The sequence below is a fragment of the Stegodyphus dumicola genome, chromosome X2, assembly GCF_044657685.1.
Source record: "Stegodyphus dumicola isolate Sdum_Otavi_A_Nest chromosome X2, ASM4465768v1".
Taxonomy (NCBI): domain Eukaryota; kingdom Metazoa; phylum Arthropoda; class Arachnida; order Araneae; family Eresidae; genus Stegodyphus; species Stegodyphus dumicola.
The window spans coordinates 156705895-156720719 of record NC_140781.1 but is presented as its reverse complement, the minus strand read 5'-3'; the positions used below and the strand labels follow the sequence as shown (position 1 = coordinate 156720719).

At 32.8% G+C, this 14825-nt stretch overlaps 1 protein-coding gene across 1 annotated transcript in view; it reads right to left on the bottom strand.

Annotated features, from left to right (window-relative positions):
- LOC118188807 (A disintegrin and metalloproteinase with thrombospondin motifs adt-1-like) overlaps positions 1 to 10902 on the bottom strand; it is a 63898-nt gene extending 52996 nt beyond the window's left edge. The window contains exons 1-3 of the mRNA XM_035359314.2: positions 10729 to 10902; positions 7117 to 7195; positions 1501 to 1778 (exon numbers count right to left, since the gene is read on the bottom strand). Coding sequence (XP_035215205.1) covers positions 1501 to 1778; positions 7117 to 7195; positions 10729 to 10785 — 414 coding nt within the window. The 5' untranslated portion in view covers positions 10786 to 10902. The remainder of the gene's footprint in view (positions 1 to 1500; positions 1779 to 7116; positions 7196 to 10728) is intronic.
- Positions 10903 to 14825: the final 3923 nt, after the last annotated feature.

Below are 14825 nucleotides of genomic sequence, written 5' to 3'. Positions count from 1 at the left end.
ATTTAGGATCGTCTTCTTTATTTTGGTACGCATTCGATTAAATATATTTGATGTAATTTCTAGCTTAATAAAGATTAAATAAAAACTTGCAACAAAATGAAAATTGAATAGTCCTTTAACTAAGTTTTAGTAACATTTCCTTACAAATTCTGGAAAATTTAGCATTTAGAATTTAGTTTTCAAACTAGGATTGTAGATTACTTGTTTTTGCATCTCAGAAAGCATCTACTGAAAGCAAATGTACAATAGCGTTGCTTGATAAAATTCCACCACAACAAGGGTTATGAAAACAAGTTACTCTATTATGCAATCATTTGCAGTCTCTAGTCTAGTCGTATAGGGCACATAGGGTAATACTTTCAGATACTTAAGGTACCTCTTGAATTCTGAGCATTAATTTTTTTAATTCTGAGCATAAATTTAATCTTTAGTCAATGCTTTAGTTTAAAACAAGTATTTTCTATAATTAAATAATTAATTATTTGACCTTAAATCAAATACATCGCTTTAATCAAGTCTTTAAAACTAATTTCTAATAAAATATATTGTCATTCTTTTGTAACTTGAAAAAATGTTTGCTTTTATTATACAGAGCTAATCTCATCCGTTTCTGTTGTTGACTAATGCTCACTTGTCTGACCTACAATCAGCGCAAGCCTACGAAATTTCTTATGGCTAGAAGAGCAAGCTACGCCTGTCTTTGGCCTTGAGCACCTTATACAGATGACAGTGTGATTTAGCTCAGTTCAGCCCCCAGGTACAATGGAAAGCAGCCCAGGGGAACGGGTCCGAGAGTCTCCCACCTCTCTTCCCCTACCACAACCTCTCGAGAGGACTTTCGGTTCTTCGCATATTTAGAATGCCTCCATGCTGCACGAACACTATAAATTTGCAAACATCCATGCCTATTTCGGGATTAGAGCCCGAGCACTTCGTCAGCATTACATAGCTGACATGTTGGATCGTATTGTTTTCACCTTCAAGATCTGCCTGAAATCAGAGTAAATAACATGTCGGTGCCCGACCACAAGAAAGGCGCAGAAAGATTTAAGGCTTTTAAATCAATTTAAGAAAACTTATTATTTAATGCTATTTTTCTTATATTTTGGATCCAGATCACAACCTGTAAATTCATAAGAATTTAATTATCTTTAATATTACCCATTTCGTATTTTAATATCATTAAAGCAATAAGCGTTAAAACAGTTTCAGAACGCTTTGAATATATCTTCGAAGACATGGTTCTCTAAGAATTGTTTTAAGAATACGTAACTAGTTACGTAAGACGGCATTTTAGACCGAATATGCTGTAAGCTAGATTTACTGCTTGTTTTCTATAATGTTAGTTTTCATAAGAATTCAATATACAATCCTGAATTTTGTTATTTTATAGAAAAGCATCAAAATCATATTCAAAATAAGTACTCATCTTATACTTTACAGTCTGTAAAAAAATTCAGATCTTGAGAATCGAAATACTAAAGGTTAATTTCCACTTACCAAACTTCCATCTTCGGAGCATGCTGAAATCGCCGCTTGTCCGTTTGGTTTGCTAATGATTTTACCATGAAAGTGACATCGACTTCGGTGATATTCGAAAGTGATTCCATTAACGGTAACGGGAATTTCCACTAGTTGCTCATTTAATTCGAGTTCGACATAGTACGTAACATTAGGAGCTCTCAAAACAAGCATGGCTGCTGCGTTATCTTCCGAATTTCTTCGTTTTCTTCTCGATAAAGTATATATTTGTGGGTAAACTACTTTATATTCAGTTCCTGTAAAACAGAGATTAAGAGTAAAATGTGAAGCATATCGTTATAGCTTATCAAATAAACTTTTAGATTCTTCATAAAAAAGTTACATTTCAGGTAATTTACTGCGCTTCGAACATTATGTTTTCAGACTAAATGTTAGGAGCTTAGAGGCGTACGAATTAATAAGTTACATATATCTACCATAATCGTGTTTCCATTGTTCAGCGATAATTCGTGAGTTCGTATTAGGAAAGTTTATTATAAATCACTAATAACGTGAAATAACGATATATCAGATAGTCTTCGGAATGAAATGTTGTGCATGTCTTAATTTTACGTTGCTTTGGAAATTACTTTCAGAAAAGCTCATATTAAAAGGTGAATGATTTCTATGTAAATAAATAACCATTAAAAAGGCGAAGAAGGCAATTAAGCAATTAACTCTTATCGTGGTTTAGTGATAAAATTTAATATCAAACCATCGATAAGATCTGAACATTATGTATGGCAGTATGGCATATTCTTAATATAATGATAAAGCTGTGATTTAGATTCATAATGTATAATATATAGAATTACTGCAGGCATCAGTTTATGGAGACTGCAGTTATTCCTAGCTGATGGTATAATCTTAAATAAAATTTCAGCTCATTTGTTTGTTTAATTAAATACAAAAAATCAACAAGGGCTATCTGCTTAAGGAAATGCTGGCTTGGAGAAGACTTTCTGAGAAAAACAGCACTAATCCTCGTTACACATGGAGAAAAACTACGAAAATATCCATACAATCAACCCGTTTGCTGGGACCTGAACCGGGGTTAAACTACCAGTGTTTAGCAGTCTTAATCAACTCTGGTGGTAAATTTCAGTATAAAAAGGCTAAAGTACTTTTCGCCATGCTGCTTATACTTTAAGTACTGGTGACCAAAGCTAATTTCGGTTTGTGATATCTATGTACGAAAAGAACAAAAAACCAATATCAAAGAGCATTTTTTAAAATTTTGCTTAATTTTATTCGTATAAGAGGTGAAAGTTTCTTAGCAACGTTAGAAGACATTAGTATCCAGATTCATAATTTACGCATCTTAGTATACAACCTAATTACATAAGATAGAACAAAGAATGAAGTTCCAAGAAGAATTCATTTAATAATAAATTCAAGAACATCTTTTCTACCTTGTTGTAGCCATAGCTTCAGTCTTGCCTTAAATAATACTGCATATTTAAATATTTTAAGTGGTCTTTTAAGACTATAATTTCTCTTTCTGTTTAAAAATTGCCAAATATAACATCATAACTGTCTAAGATGTTATTTTCATATGATACAATATAAAAAGTGATTTGAAAATATCTGGCAAAAGATATAAAGGGGACTAAATAAGCAGATTTTACGATTCAAGAGCTGTCTACTAGGTAATCGTTCTCTGTATATCCTTTGAGCAGCTTCTCCGCTTTTGTGTTGTTGCTTATTCTCGAAAGATCTAACATATGTGAGATCAGCTCCAGAAGGTTGTTGACCGCCAAAAAATCTATAATAATGAGGGGATTGGATGTTAAGTCCCCCTTAGAAAGTCCGATGCAGCTTAGAATGTGATCGGTGAAGTTGGATGGTCACAGCATTTTTTACAAATGGGGTAGATTTTTCTGCCACTATCAAGGAAAAGACGTTTAAGTTGGCCACTTGTTAGTCTAGACAGAGCATTCTGGGAGCCACGGTCACATTTGATTTCCAGCAAAGAGCGAGGGGATGTTCTGGTGTACCTTTGATGCGTATGTGGAATACGCCATATTAAGTTGAGTTTAGATTTTTCATTTGAGTGTAGTTCTTGATAAGTAAGCGAAGAGTCAGTGGCCGTTTTATTCTCACTAGCCTCTTTGGCCAGTCCATCAGCGATTTCATTACCACCAATGTTAACATGTGATGTGATCCATTGGAGCTGGACGTTGTGGATCTGAGAGATCTTCTTCAGTTTGAGCATAGATACGTTGGTTTCATCATTTGCGGAGAACCAGCCACTAAGATGTTGTAGTGCACTGCGGCTATCCGATAAAATCCATAGTTCCTCCAGATCACAATCATAAGACATGATAGCATCAAGCCCTACATTAGCCTGTTAGCCCATAACCATCTTATTCGCTAGGGGTTTCATCCTCTGAAACTGTAAGACCTACTTATGTTATTCCACATAAACTAAATTAGATCCTACAATGAACCTGGCGAATTGTCACACAGGCGTGAATAAATTACCAGCACAGAAGAAAGGGTGAAAAATAACCCTTTATTAATTCAAACTAATTTAACAGAAAGGCACGGACTTCATGCGTTACAAAAACACCGTCCACTTGCGGTGGGAATCAAAACGCAGAATATAATACAAGCCAAACCTGAAATAAATAGTGCAAGAACGCACTTAAATTTACGCCTAAGAGGTGGTCTCACAGAAATCTAACCGGCGTGTTACTAATCTGATAAGACCAACAGGCTTACTAGCGTGACCGCGAAATAACAATGAAACGTGCGCTTGGCTATCGAAACACGCTCTGAAAAAAAAACTGAGATATTCACACGTTTAAATAGCACTTCACTTAACTTTAAATTTATATCTTGGCGAGAGAATGTGAGTTGAAGTTGAGAAGTTTAGAATAGGAAATCAAACTTAAAATAAATTTGTTATGCAAAATAAGGAAAACGCTACAAAACTATTGTCCTATTTTATTAAGATAGCTCTACGAGGTCAGTATTTGGATAACCAGGTTATGACAAATAACAGAAATGGCATTCTTTCAATGTTTCCTGGAATGGCAGGAGAATTATGTGTTTTGATGGAAGTTTCTTAGAAGGTGAATAGGTAACAAGTTTCTGCACTTCAAACAGAACCACTTAATGCACAATTTCGGCCAGCGTTTTGATCATGCAAGTATTGGTTTGTATCTGATACAAATTATCACAAATGGCAAAACATCGTGATTTGGGAAGGGTGCACATTCTACTTTGACGTTCTGCCTTTTAAAAAAGTGCGTTTCGAACATCCACTGACTTACTGTTACATTTATTATTAACTGGTTATACGATACACAGGAAACTCTAACAGTTTCATTATTTAATTATGATAGTGCTCTTAAGGATTATCTACTTGCGTGATTTCCGTGGAAGAAATCTGCAGAAGTTCATATGTCGTAGATGAAGGACTCGAAAGAAGTCCCATGCATCAAGATATTTCCACTAAATAACATGATGCAAGATAGCATGGCATCAAATTTATACAGTGATGGTTTATTTACTGGCTGAGGCCATCACAATTTGGCAAACTTATTCGGTTGTCTACAGTGCAATTTTTAAATGATCTTTTGAGTTAGGTTAACTCTTCGTAAATGTTATCTGGTTTCGTCATCATTTTACTATTCTTAGAAATGCATAGCGGTAATGTTTCAAACTTTTATTACAATAATGAAAAAAACTATGTATGTTAAACAAGAATTTCTTTTATCTAAAATATTCTCATTATCTGCTATATGTTTAACACTGCACTGATGAAAAGTTGGTGCAACGAAAATTGCTGTAATATTGAAAATATATATTGATATATTCCCTATATAATTGTTAACTTCTCATCAGTAATTAGGCCTTCAAAATTTCAAAACCTACATATTCTTACCTTTTCATTGAATACTGTCAAAGTTTCAGAAATAAATTTTCTAAACGCGTAAATGATTGTTCTAATATGTTAAAAAGTACATAGACAGTAATTTAATTTTTGTACGAATAGAAAATATGCGTTTTTTTAAATATGGATGCAAAGATTTATCATTGAACTTACTGGAAATTAATTTGTCGGCGTTATTATTTAAATCACTGAAAAATCGATTCATTTTATGAGACTAGAAGAAAAGATAAACTCGTTACGTGAGAGTGAACCTTAGCTGCGCGGTTTGTGTATCTTGTGTGACAGTAACATCAGAACACGCCAACGAAATTCTTCGTGGCAAAGGAGTGCAAGATTGCGTCTGTCGTTGGCAAGAGCCTTGAGCACCATATAGGTGACACCTAGACTTTGCTCAGGTCCCCCTCCCCAATTTAATGGAGAGCAGTCTGGGGGGGGGGTCTCCCACTCCTACCCCCTCTTTCTCTACCAGCAACCTCTCGAGAAGACTCGGGAGCCTCCCCGCATATTTAAAGTGTCCCAAGCCGCACCGACACTACATTTACAGACATCCATGTCTTTTACGGGATTCAAACTCGGGCTCTTCGGTAGGGCAGTCAGCTTCGCTAACCACTATCCCGGTTGAGCGGCGGTACGGTTTGTACCAATTTTTAATGTTACTATAATTCTATCCTTACTGAGTGGGGGATACTTGTGTTACTTATTTCAAATAATTCGTGAACTTAAATAAAAATAATGGTTATCAAATATTTGAGGACATTAGCTTTAAAATGCTTTCTTTATTCTAAAAAGATAACGATATTACGCGCAAAGGATCAGTGGGTTAACAAAGGCGTGATCCTTTTAATCGCTTTTCGAGTGGAACGTGAATTGAATCCTATAATCCCTCATTTGTTCCCAGTCTAGCATATGAATTTTATTCGCCTACGCTGATTTTAAAAGGCAGTTTATTTCTACTTTTATTATTGCGTTCTTTCAACTTTAGTCATAATACAACTGCGAAAATATTTATTGTTACTCAAATATACTAGACTGGACGATTCCCTTCTGCATCCGGTGAATTTCATCACCATATATTATAAGGTTCTGTGTTGATGAGAGTTTTATAAAGTGTCCTTGTTGTTGCACTGTATAGTAAACAATCTATAAGAAAAAAGGCCACACCTTCTTTGTGAAATGATTAATGTTTTCGTAAAGTATCATTAAATGATTTAAAAGTAGCAATTTGGACTGTCTTATGTACAATATAGTACATTCTTAAAAACCGTTATGAAAATTATAACGTTTATCAGAAATTTTTGAAAAATAAGAATCTTGGCTTTAATAAATGATGACATTTCTTTTTTTATTTTACTTTTCTGCAATAATAAAGGCATCCCCTTTCCTGTTTTACTCTTTTGTAACTATAGGAAGTTTATACAGCAATCATTCTTGCTGTTTGAAAAAATGGAGAGGAATACCTATGATGGATATAGAAACGCTGTTTGTAAAAGTTAAAATTTTTATCACCCGACTGGAGAAGAGATGAAGTCTTTAAGATTTCCAAAGAGGTAAAAGTTTTTACATTACTAATAACGCGACAGCTACTCTGAGATGCAAATGCCAGGCAATTTAAGATAAAAAGAATAGTTTAAATCAAATGACCTTTTTTACCATAGCAAAAGAATATTCTTAAATAAAAGCCATAACAAACTTACCTATTTCCATCTTGCGTAGATAATCATCACCTAGGGTTAGGCTGAGAGAGGACTCCGTCAAGTAAGCATTTGCATTAAACTAAAAATATTATCATGTGTTAGTATTTCACTAAATGTTTAATCTGCAGTTAATATCATGGTGCGCTTTGTATTAAATGAATAAGACTTATTTGCAAACTCAAATTACGAATTAAAAGTGTTTTGTTATTAGAAAATGCTTTTTGTATAATAGTAAGATATGATCTATTTTTATGGAAGCTCTTTCACAAGTTTCAGCTTTGTATGTCATTGTAGGAAAATGGTCCTTGTATTGAAACTACAGGAAATCGCGTGTTACATTTTACTCCTTTCTCCTCAAACTGCGTTGCCTTTTTTTTATAACATGATAAAAGAACAAGGCTTTTTGCGCAACCAGTATATCAAAGCGTGCGAAACCATACATTTGTTTCAAATCGCTCTGGTTTATGATATGTAGGATTTTTTAGTACAATTACATTGCGCGCTGGATTTGACTAAGAACTTCTAAGTTGTCTATTAATTAGTGTGAGTATGAAAAAATTCAGAATTTCAGGTAATAAAGCTGATCATAATTCAAATTTAAATCTGTTGATTTATCAGCATTTATTTGCCTGCTAAAAACGCATTGCAAAAATTAGGATATTTTAACTATCTTTTACTGATATTCTTAAAGCACACTTTTATAAAATTTTAAAAGTAAATAAATTTCGAAAGAAATTAATTAAAAAGGAAACTGGGCAATTATTAGTCTTACTTTCTTACTACATCTGAAGAAAAGGAGGAGGAAAATCTAAATGATACAAATTTAAAGTCTTGCACAAAACTAAAAACATGCATCAATATTTTGTTTCATTATTTGGAAACTAAACTGATGTCCAGAATTAACTTAATACTCGAAAAGTTAGCAATATATGTAAAATTATCGATCGGAGATAAGCTAATTTTAAGGATGTAAGCTAAACGAAAGGCTGATTGTTATTATTCAAACAGTTTTTAATTGAATTTTTCAGATATGCAAATTAAAGTACTATGTCACCGAATTATATTACACACCTGTTAAGTAAACTGGGCTTCCTAAATTATGTAGTTTTTTAGGTTTAATTTCTCTTTAAATCGACTGAAAACTCTCAGTCTAAAAATATTCAACTATGGAAGAAATCTTTGAAACGAAGAGTTATTTTTTTTTCAGGTATAGGGGTTTCAAAGATTAAGATAGCAATATATTCCAAAACAAGCTGTAATACATTTTTGTCATAAAAATACTCGAACTGTTGGCCAAAGGTTTGGGTGATGCTGAAGAAAAGCGAAAAACAGTTAGGAAGATGGATATTTATTTGTAACGACACGTCGCAAGAAGTTGTCGACTGCCGAGAACTTTGGCTACTACTGGAATCATTGAATCAAAACAAGCAGAGTTTAAATCCCTTCTTGATAAAGAATTTTGCACAAGATTCAACTAGCAGTAGTCACCTCTTGATAGAATCGCATTGGCAATGACATTGCTTCTGCGCAATGTTAACATATTTAGACAAAAAGATTTATTATCTCTCTCCTTTTAGCCTCATGTCTTACGAGGTTAGAAATGTGTGTGGGGTACACACACACACACACGTTTAAATTGGTACAAACAATGAAGAAGCTGGATTAAAGGAAAAATAGACTTGTGAAAAGTTGAAACCCAATTTAAACACTGATTCTTGGGTTGTTTATATAAGGGACCAGTAACCGAGCCGTCGTGGTAGGAGGAAGGCGTCGTACTAAATGAATGAACAGTGACTGCCAAGAAATAGGTATAGGTGAAAGTATGGAGGATACCAGCGATATACCGTAGATCAACTGGTAATGCCTTCCCATACTAACTAACAACAAAAAAACTGCAAGCTTTATAGAAATTGAGGAAAGGAGCAACTGAAGCTTTCCAAAGGATCTAGAGTTTACCTATTATGGTCTGTCGTGGAAATCCACCGATTAGCCTGCACCCAGTATTTATTAAAAATAATGATTTAGGATATAAAGAGATTACAACATAGTTTCAATGCAATTTGAAATTCACAAATTAAATTCATAATTTCTGTTCTTATGTAACAAAAATAGCAGATAACTATAGCAAGTAACAGATAAACATAATGAGATAAATATAATTAGTACTGGGAACACAATACTGGCACACAATTGTAATGAACTGTGCTAATAATACTAAAGAGATGTCCATGGGGTGAAATCTTTTGAGAATAACATCATAAAACACTGTGAGTAAGAATTTGAGAGCTCAGGGATTTCAGAATTCAAAAACTGGGAATATAGGAAATAATTTTGACAAGAAACCAACACAGTTTTAAAAAAGATACTTGAAATGGTATGCTGGAGCAGGTTATTACGGAATTAAAGTTCACAAATGGAATCCTTTTGAATATTTTCACAGGATATAAAATTTCATTAATTTTATGCAGCATGAGGAACTTGACAAAGATCTAGGCCGTAGGAAGAGCGTAGTTACATAATTTTTTGAAACTTCGGATACTGATATTTAACTTTAATTAAAAAATTTTAGAATACCAGCAGATCAGTTTATGAGGATTTAAATGTGATTATACTCAGGACTTTGCTCTGTTATATGGACGATAGTGCTTCTTGCATACATGACACAAATGATGAATTAATTTCTTGGGAAGGATGAAGAGGCAGGCAAAACGATTTAAATTTAGACTTGGTAGAAAATCCTTGAATGCACTAGGGAAATCATTGCTAGACTTCGGTCTTTTTCCAAGAATTATTGTAAACTTGAAGTTATTTCTCGTCTAACCATACCTGATGCAGCTCTGTTAAATAGACATTTTTTCGAGAATTTTTTTTTTAAATTTTTTGGCATAAGACTATTATTTACAGACAGCTTGAACGTGTGTTCTCAATATAATAAAACACATACTTGATGAGTATAAATATATGCATCAAAATTACAATTTGAATAAATACATTACTATTTAATGAGTAATTGAAACTTCAAATTTGTGACAATAATAACAAAACTAAGAAAGCAATGAGAAATTGTAGTAATAATAAAAATTCCATGGATAAATAATTTTTATACAAGCCAAAATTTGAAACAAATAAAAATTATAGTCAAGATTAATAAAAGGTGATAATTTGAAAATTAAAGAAAAATATTAGATTAACATTCCTAAATGTTTAATATTAATTTCTGGTTAATTAATATTAAACATTTAGAGATTTACATTCAATTGCCAAAGTATAACAATTATGATTGTAGGTTTTTTAAGCTGTGTAAGAAAATTCGTAGGAATGAAAGAAACGGAAATAATTTCTTTACTTCACGTGAAGATGTTGGTGTAATAAAACGTTAATAATATGCATTATTTTATGCAAAATTTTCTTTATATACCAATTTTGTCTTTTTTCAAAATAAATAATTATTGGAACTTTAGGAAATAAGAATAAGAGAGAATTTTAAAACATTCATATCATGCTTCGAAGTAGTTAAAATTTCTCGCAATAAAAGCATTATAACAATTTTTAAAAATATATTAAATTAAGATTATTCTAAAATTAGCAAACATACGTAAAACATAGACTTACTTGCAGTGGGAGAATCACCCAATAAATCCAAAGTTTGAACCCTATTTTGCTATTCATTTTGTATCTTCGTTATCCGTCGTAATTTAATGAAAAAATACGCACAGAAAACCATATGTGGCAATCTACGTAAAAGCGTGAGATACCTGTCCGCTGGTTACGCCACCGTTCATTAGATTGGGATGGTTTGGATGCTGGAGCCAACTAGATACTGAGACTCACTCAGCCGTGGCCTGTAGCTTAGAAATGAATATCAGAGGCCGTCCACAAAATTAAGCTCTCATTTTGTTTCATACCATAGGTTTGAATTTTTAGAATATTATTAATAAAGATTGTAAATTTTAAATCAGAGAGTCCTAAATTTATATTACATATAAAGGCCTTTTTTTCAAGTATTGACACGTATTTTTCTCCTAAAGAGACGGTATTTTCACAGTTTTACGTTTTACTTCTCCTGCTTAAAATAAGCGTGTAGGATAAGCTTAGTTATTTAAATTCAGATGCATAATTTTTTAAATAATTACACAAATTAATCTAGAAGTAACAAAATATACATATGAAAATACTCTCTTTTTCTGCCTTGTAACCATGCAGCATGGAATATGTTTATGAAACATATTTGTCCACAGGAATAAGCAAAAATATCTGTGTTGTTTTTAAAATAATGCCTTCCATATGAAATAAACAAATCATAATTTATGATAATACTTGATAGAACTTTATATCTGGTGGCTTGCTTTCATGATAGTATAATTTCACTCCCGACAAAAAGTTATTTCGCATTCTCTTGAAATATGTAGGACAACTTTTCTAATTACAGCAAAAAATGAAGGTGAGATTTAGCTGCAGATAGGAAGTAGGTATGGAAATAAACTTTCATTTTTAAAACTGCTTTTTTTTCGTAAAAATCTTTGCATCTATTTGTGAAATAAATTTTATTTTTTTAACAGGTGGTTATGGGCCGATTTTCCTCTTGATATAATTTCTTTTATTATGTGCGTTTATTAATACTAGTATTTTCTTCTTACACTATTCATTACGTAAACTTGTATACTCGTAAATTAAAAAGGGCAACGGGATTTGCAGCACAGAAGAGCTTTCAAGCTGTTCTTAAATTATCGAATCGACTAGAAGACTTCAAAACAGTTAGTATAATTTATTTTTCGATGTCATCTTTACACAAAAACAAATTGCTGTATACTTATTTGACTGCTCAGATGCGCAAAGTAATCTAATTTTTAATGTCACTGCTACACATTACACTTTTACCAAGGAGAAGAGATGCTATTTCTATAATTTTCAGAGCGTTTATAGGTTATAAGGTATTTCTCCCGCCTTTCTAGCGTGCTTTCGTGGTGTGGTGGTTTGCACGCTGGACCGGTATTCCAGAGGTTATATTATATGCGTGTAAATGAATGTAAATAAATTATTTGTGGTTTTAAAACATTTTATACTTTTGACGAATCTTTATTAATTTACACTAAATGTAGAAAAGGAAGGTTTCAGAAGGTTTAATGTTTCAAACAATAGAGCAACTGATTCAAAATGTCAAATATTTTGACAAACTGAGCTGAGAAACCCAAAGAAAATATTGATAGTTGAATTTAATGAAAGCGCTATTATTTTTTGACAATAAAAATGAATTAAAACTCTTGCTCATATCTCCAGCTAAGGAACTTAATTTGGAAAATATGCTTTGCTTTTGTCATGTTTTGTCATATAAAGGCATAATAGTTTTCCGTATGCACTGTCATGACTTAGAAATTTCTCCCTCTAAGCCAAAATTTGGAAAACAGTGAATATATTGTTTGGAAGGTTTTAAATGTAAGACTAGAGTTAAGTAAAGCAAGCGACGTTATCCTCTTAAAAATAGAGATAGATTAATTCGAGAAGGGCATACAAAGTTTCATATGAAAGAGTAGAGGAAATGGCCATATTACGAGTTTCTTTTTCTATAAAAAGATCTCTGAACGAAAATAACATATTCATTATCTACAGAGCTGGATTAACGGGACAAAAAAGGCATATGCTTATGGCATCAAACAAAGATGGCAAAACGAAAGGTGCTTAGAGTTCTACAAAAATTTTTATTACCGGTTTTGCCACTAAAGGTGTGGTAAAGCAAATCAGAATGAAAAAGAGAAGGAATGAAAGAGAAGGAAGGAAGAAAAAAACCTGGATAAATGTTTATGGGGACATCAAAATCTTTTAAGTATTTAGGTTCCCTAAATGTTTTAATCTGGCTCTGATTAACTTATATATTAAATTACCAGCGATCTAAAGTTTTCTGAAACGGTTGCTGTTAACTTTTTAATCTTTAAGCTCCTGCATATTATTCTATTTACTGCTTCTATTAACTGCATCTTATTCCTGGCAAAATCAAAAGAAATTTCCTTTTTTTTTTTTTTCCTCTCAGAAGAGTATTGAGAAAAAAAAATCGCTTAAAATGCATCAACAGTGTCTCGAGAAGTGAAAATCGCAATATTTATACCCTATTCACGTTATTGTAGAGTTCAAATGCAGTTGACTGTGGGTGAACCTCCCCCCTCTCACTTATTCGAAGTGACGGAAGCTCATCACAAAGCACGATATCATTACACAGTCGGGAGCTTCCGGGATCTCTATATATTTCCGCTGCACACAACTTCGTATGATCAATTGAGTAATGAAAGCGTATCCATAAAACTTACATGCGAATTTTGTGCTTGTTATTTTTATGTGCGAGAGGAACGTTTCTTCCCCAGGTCATGCAATGTATCTGTTTACCATACACATTGAATACCACAATACTGGATGATACGTTGCTGCATAAAACGCGGAGATTGGAAAGATTCTGCCAAAAACAATCATGGAAAAATTAATGTATCGATTATGCCCAAGAATAAAGAATTTAAATTCACTAAAAATGAATTAAATTCTAATGACCTTAAATTCATAAAACACAATTATTTCTGAGATTACTGAGTACAATGTATATTGTTATCAAGAAAAAGAAGGCATTAAAAAGATTTAGCAATAATTGAATGGGTCAGGGGACCTGTTTTAATAGATTCGGTAATAATGACGTGTAACGTAATTCAAGCTTATTTGTTTTAGAAAGTCCTACCTAAAATCGTCCCTTCCCACAACCAGATACTTGCAATGTGTTTAGCAATAATTAAAATAATATAGTTAGATCAAATGTTTCAGTTCTCATTTTGACAATTCATCTTGTTACATTTCGTTTCTTAAATGTTTTTAAATTCTGCAATAAAGTGAAACAAATAGAGTCAAACCCTACTGTTACGAATCCGGCTTATAAAAATCATACGTAACAAAATTAAGATATTCTAGACTGAAATATTTTTCTTATTTCCAGAATTTCTGCAATATTTAATAGAAAAATTTCTACGCCTTAAAATCATCCATGTTCACGAGAAAGGAAAGCACATTTACGTTGCTGTTGTTTTATCATCATTCCGAACCTTTCTATGTGTTCTAAACATAGGCTTTATGCGATGGATGTAACTCAAAATCCTTCGAGAACCAGGACACATAATAAGCATATCTTAGGATAGCATACGGTGTAAGTGACCGTTACGCCAACGAACTTGAGCAGGTTCTCCGATTCCATTCAAATTCTTTGATTCAGATGTGGCTTGATTAAAGGCTACTGACATGACGGAAATTCTGAAATTTTCATTATTCAGGGGAAAAGGAAGCGGTAAATAGGGTCTTAAGGGCTTACAACTGTACAAGTAACTCCTGTTGTAGTAACTAATTCCGGTTACTATCAGACAGCATTAGTTCCAGAGGTAAGTGATTATTCCGTCTCCTTATTAATACATACGCATTTTATTGACAATATAATACACTGGTTTACAAGCATTATTATTAGGCAAATGCCTTCATCATTATTAGGCTTAACACCTTCGTTCTTCCATCAAAACTAAAATCAAGTTACAGAATATCAACAGAGACAAGATGTTCGGAGGGCCACCTAACGGCGCAAACTATCAATTTATAACACCTGTCTAAGGGAAGCAAAATTTTAATCCTTATCGGTTAATTTTGTGTCAATGTCTAAAATGCTTTCCAAGCTCTGTTTTATAAATAAAAAA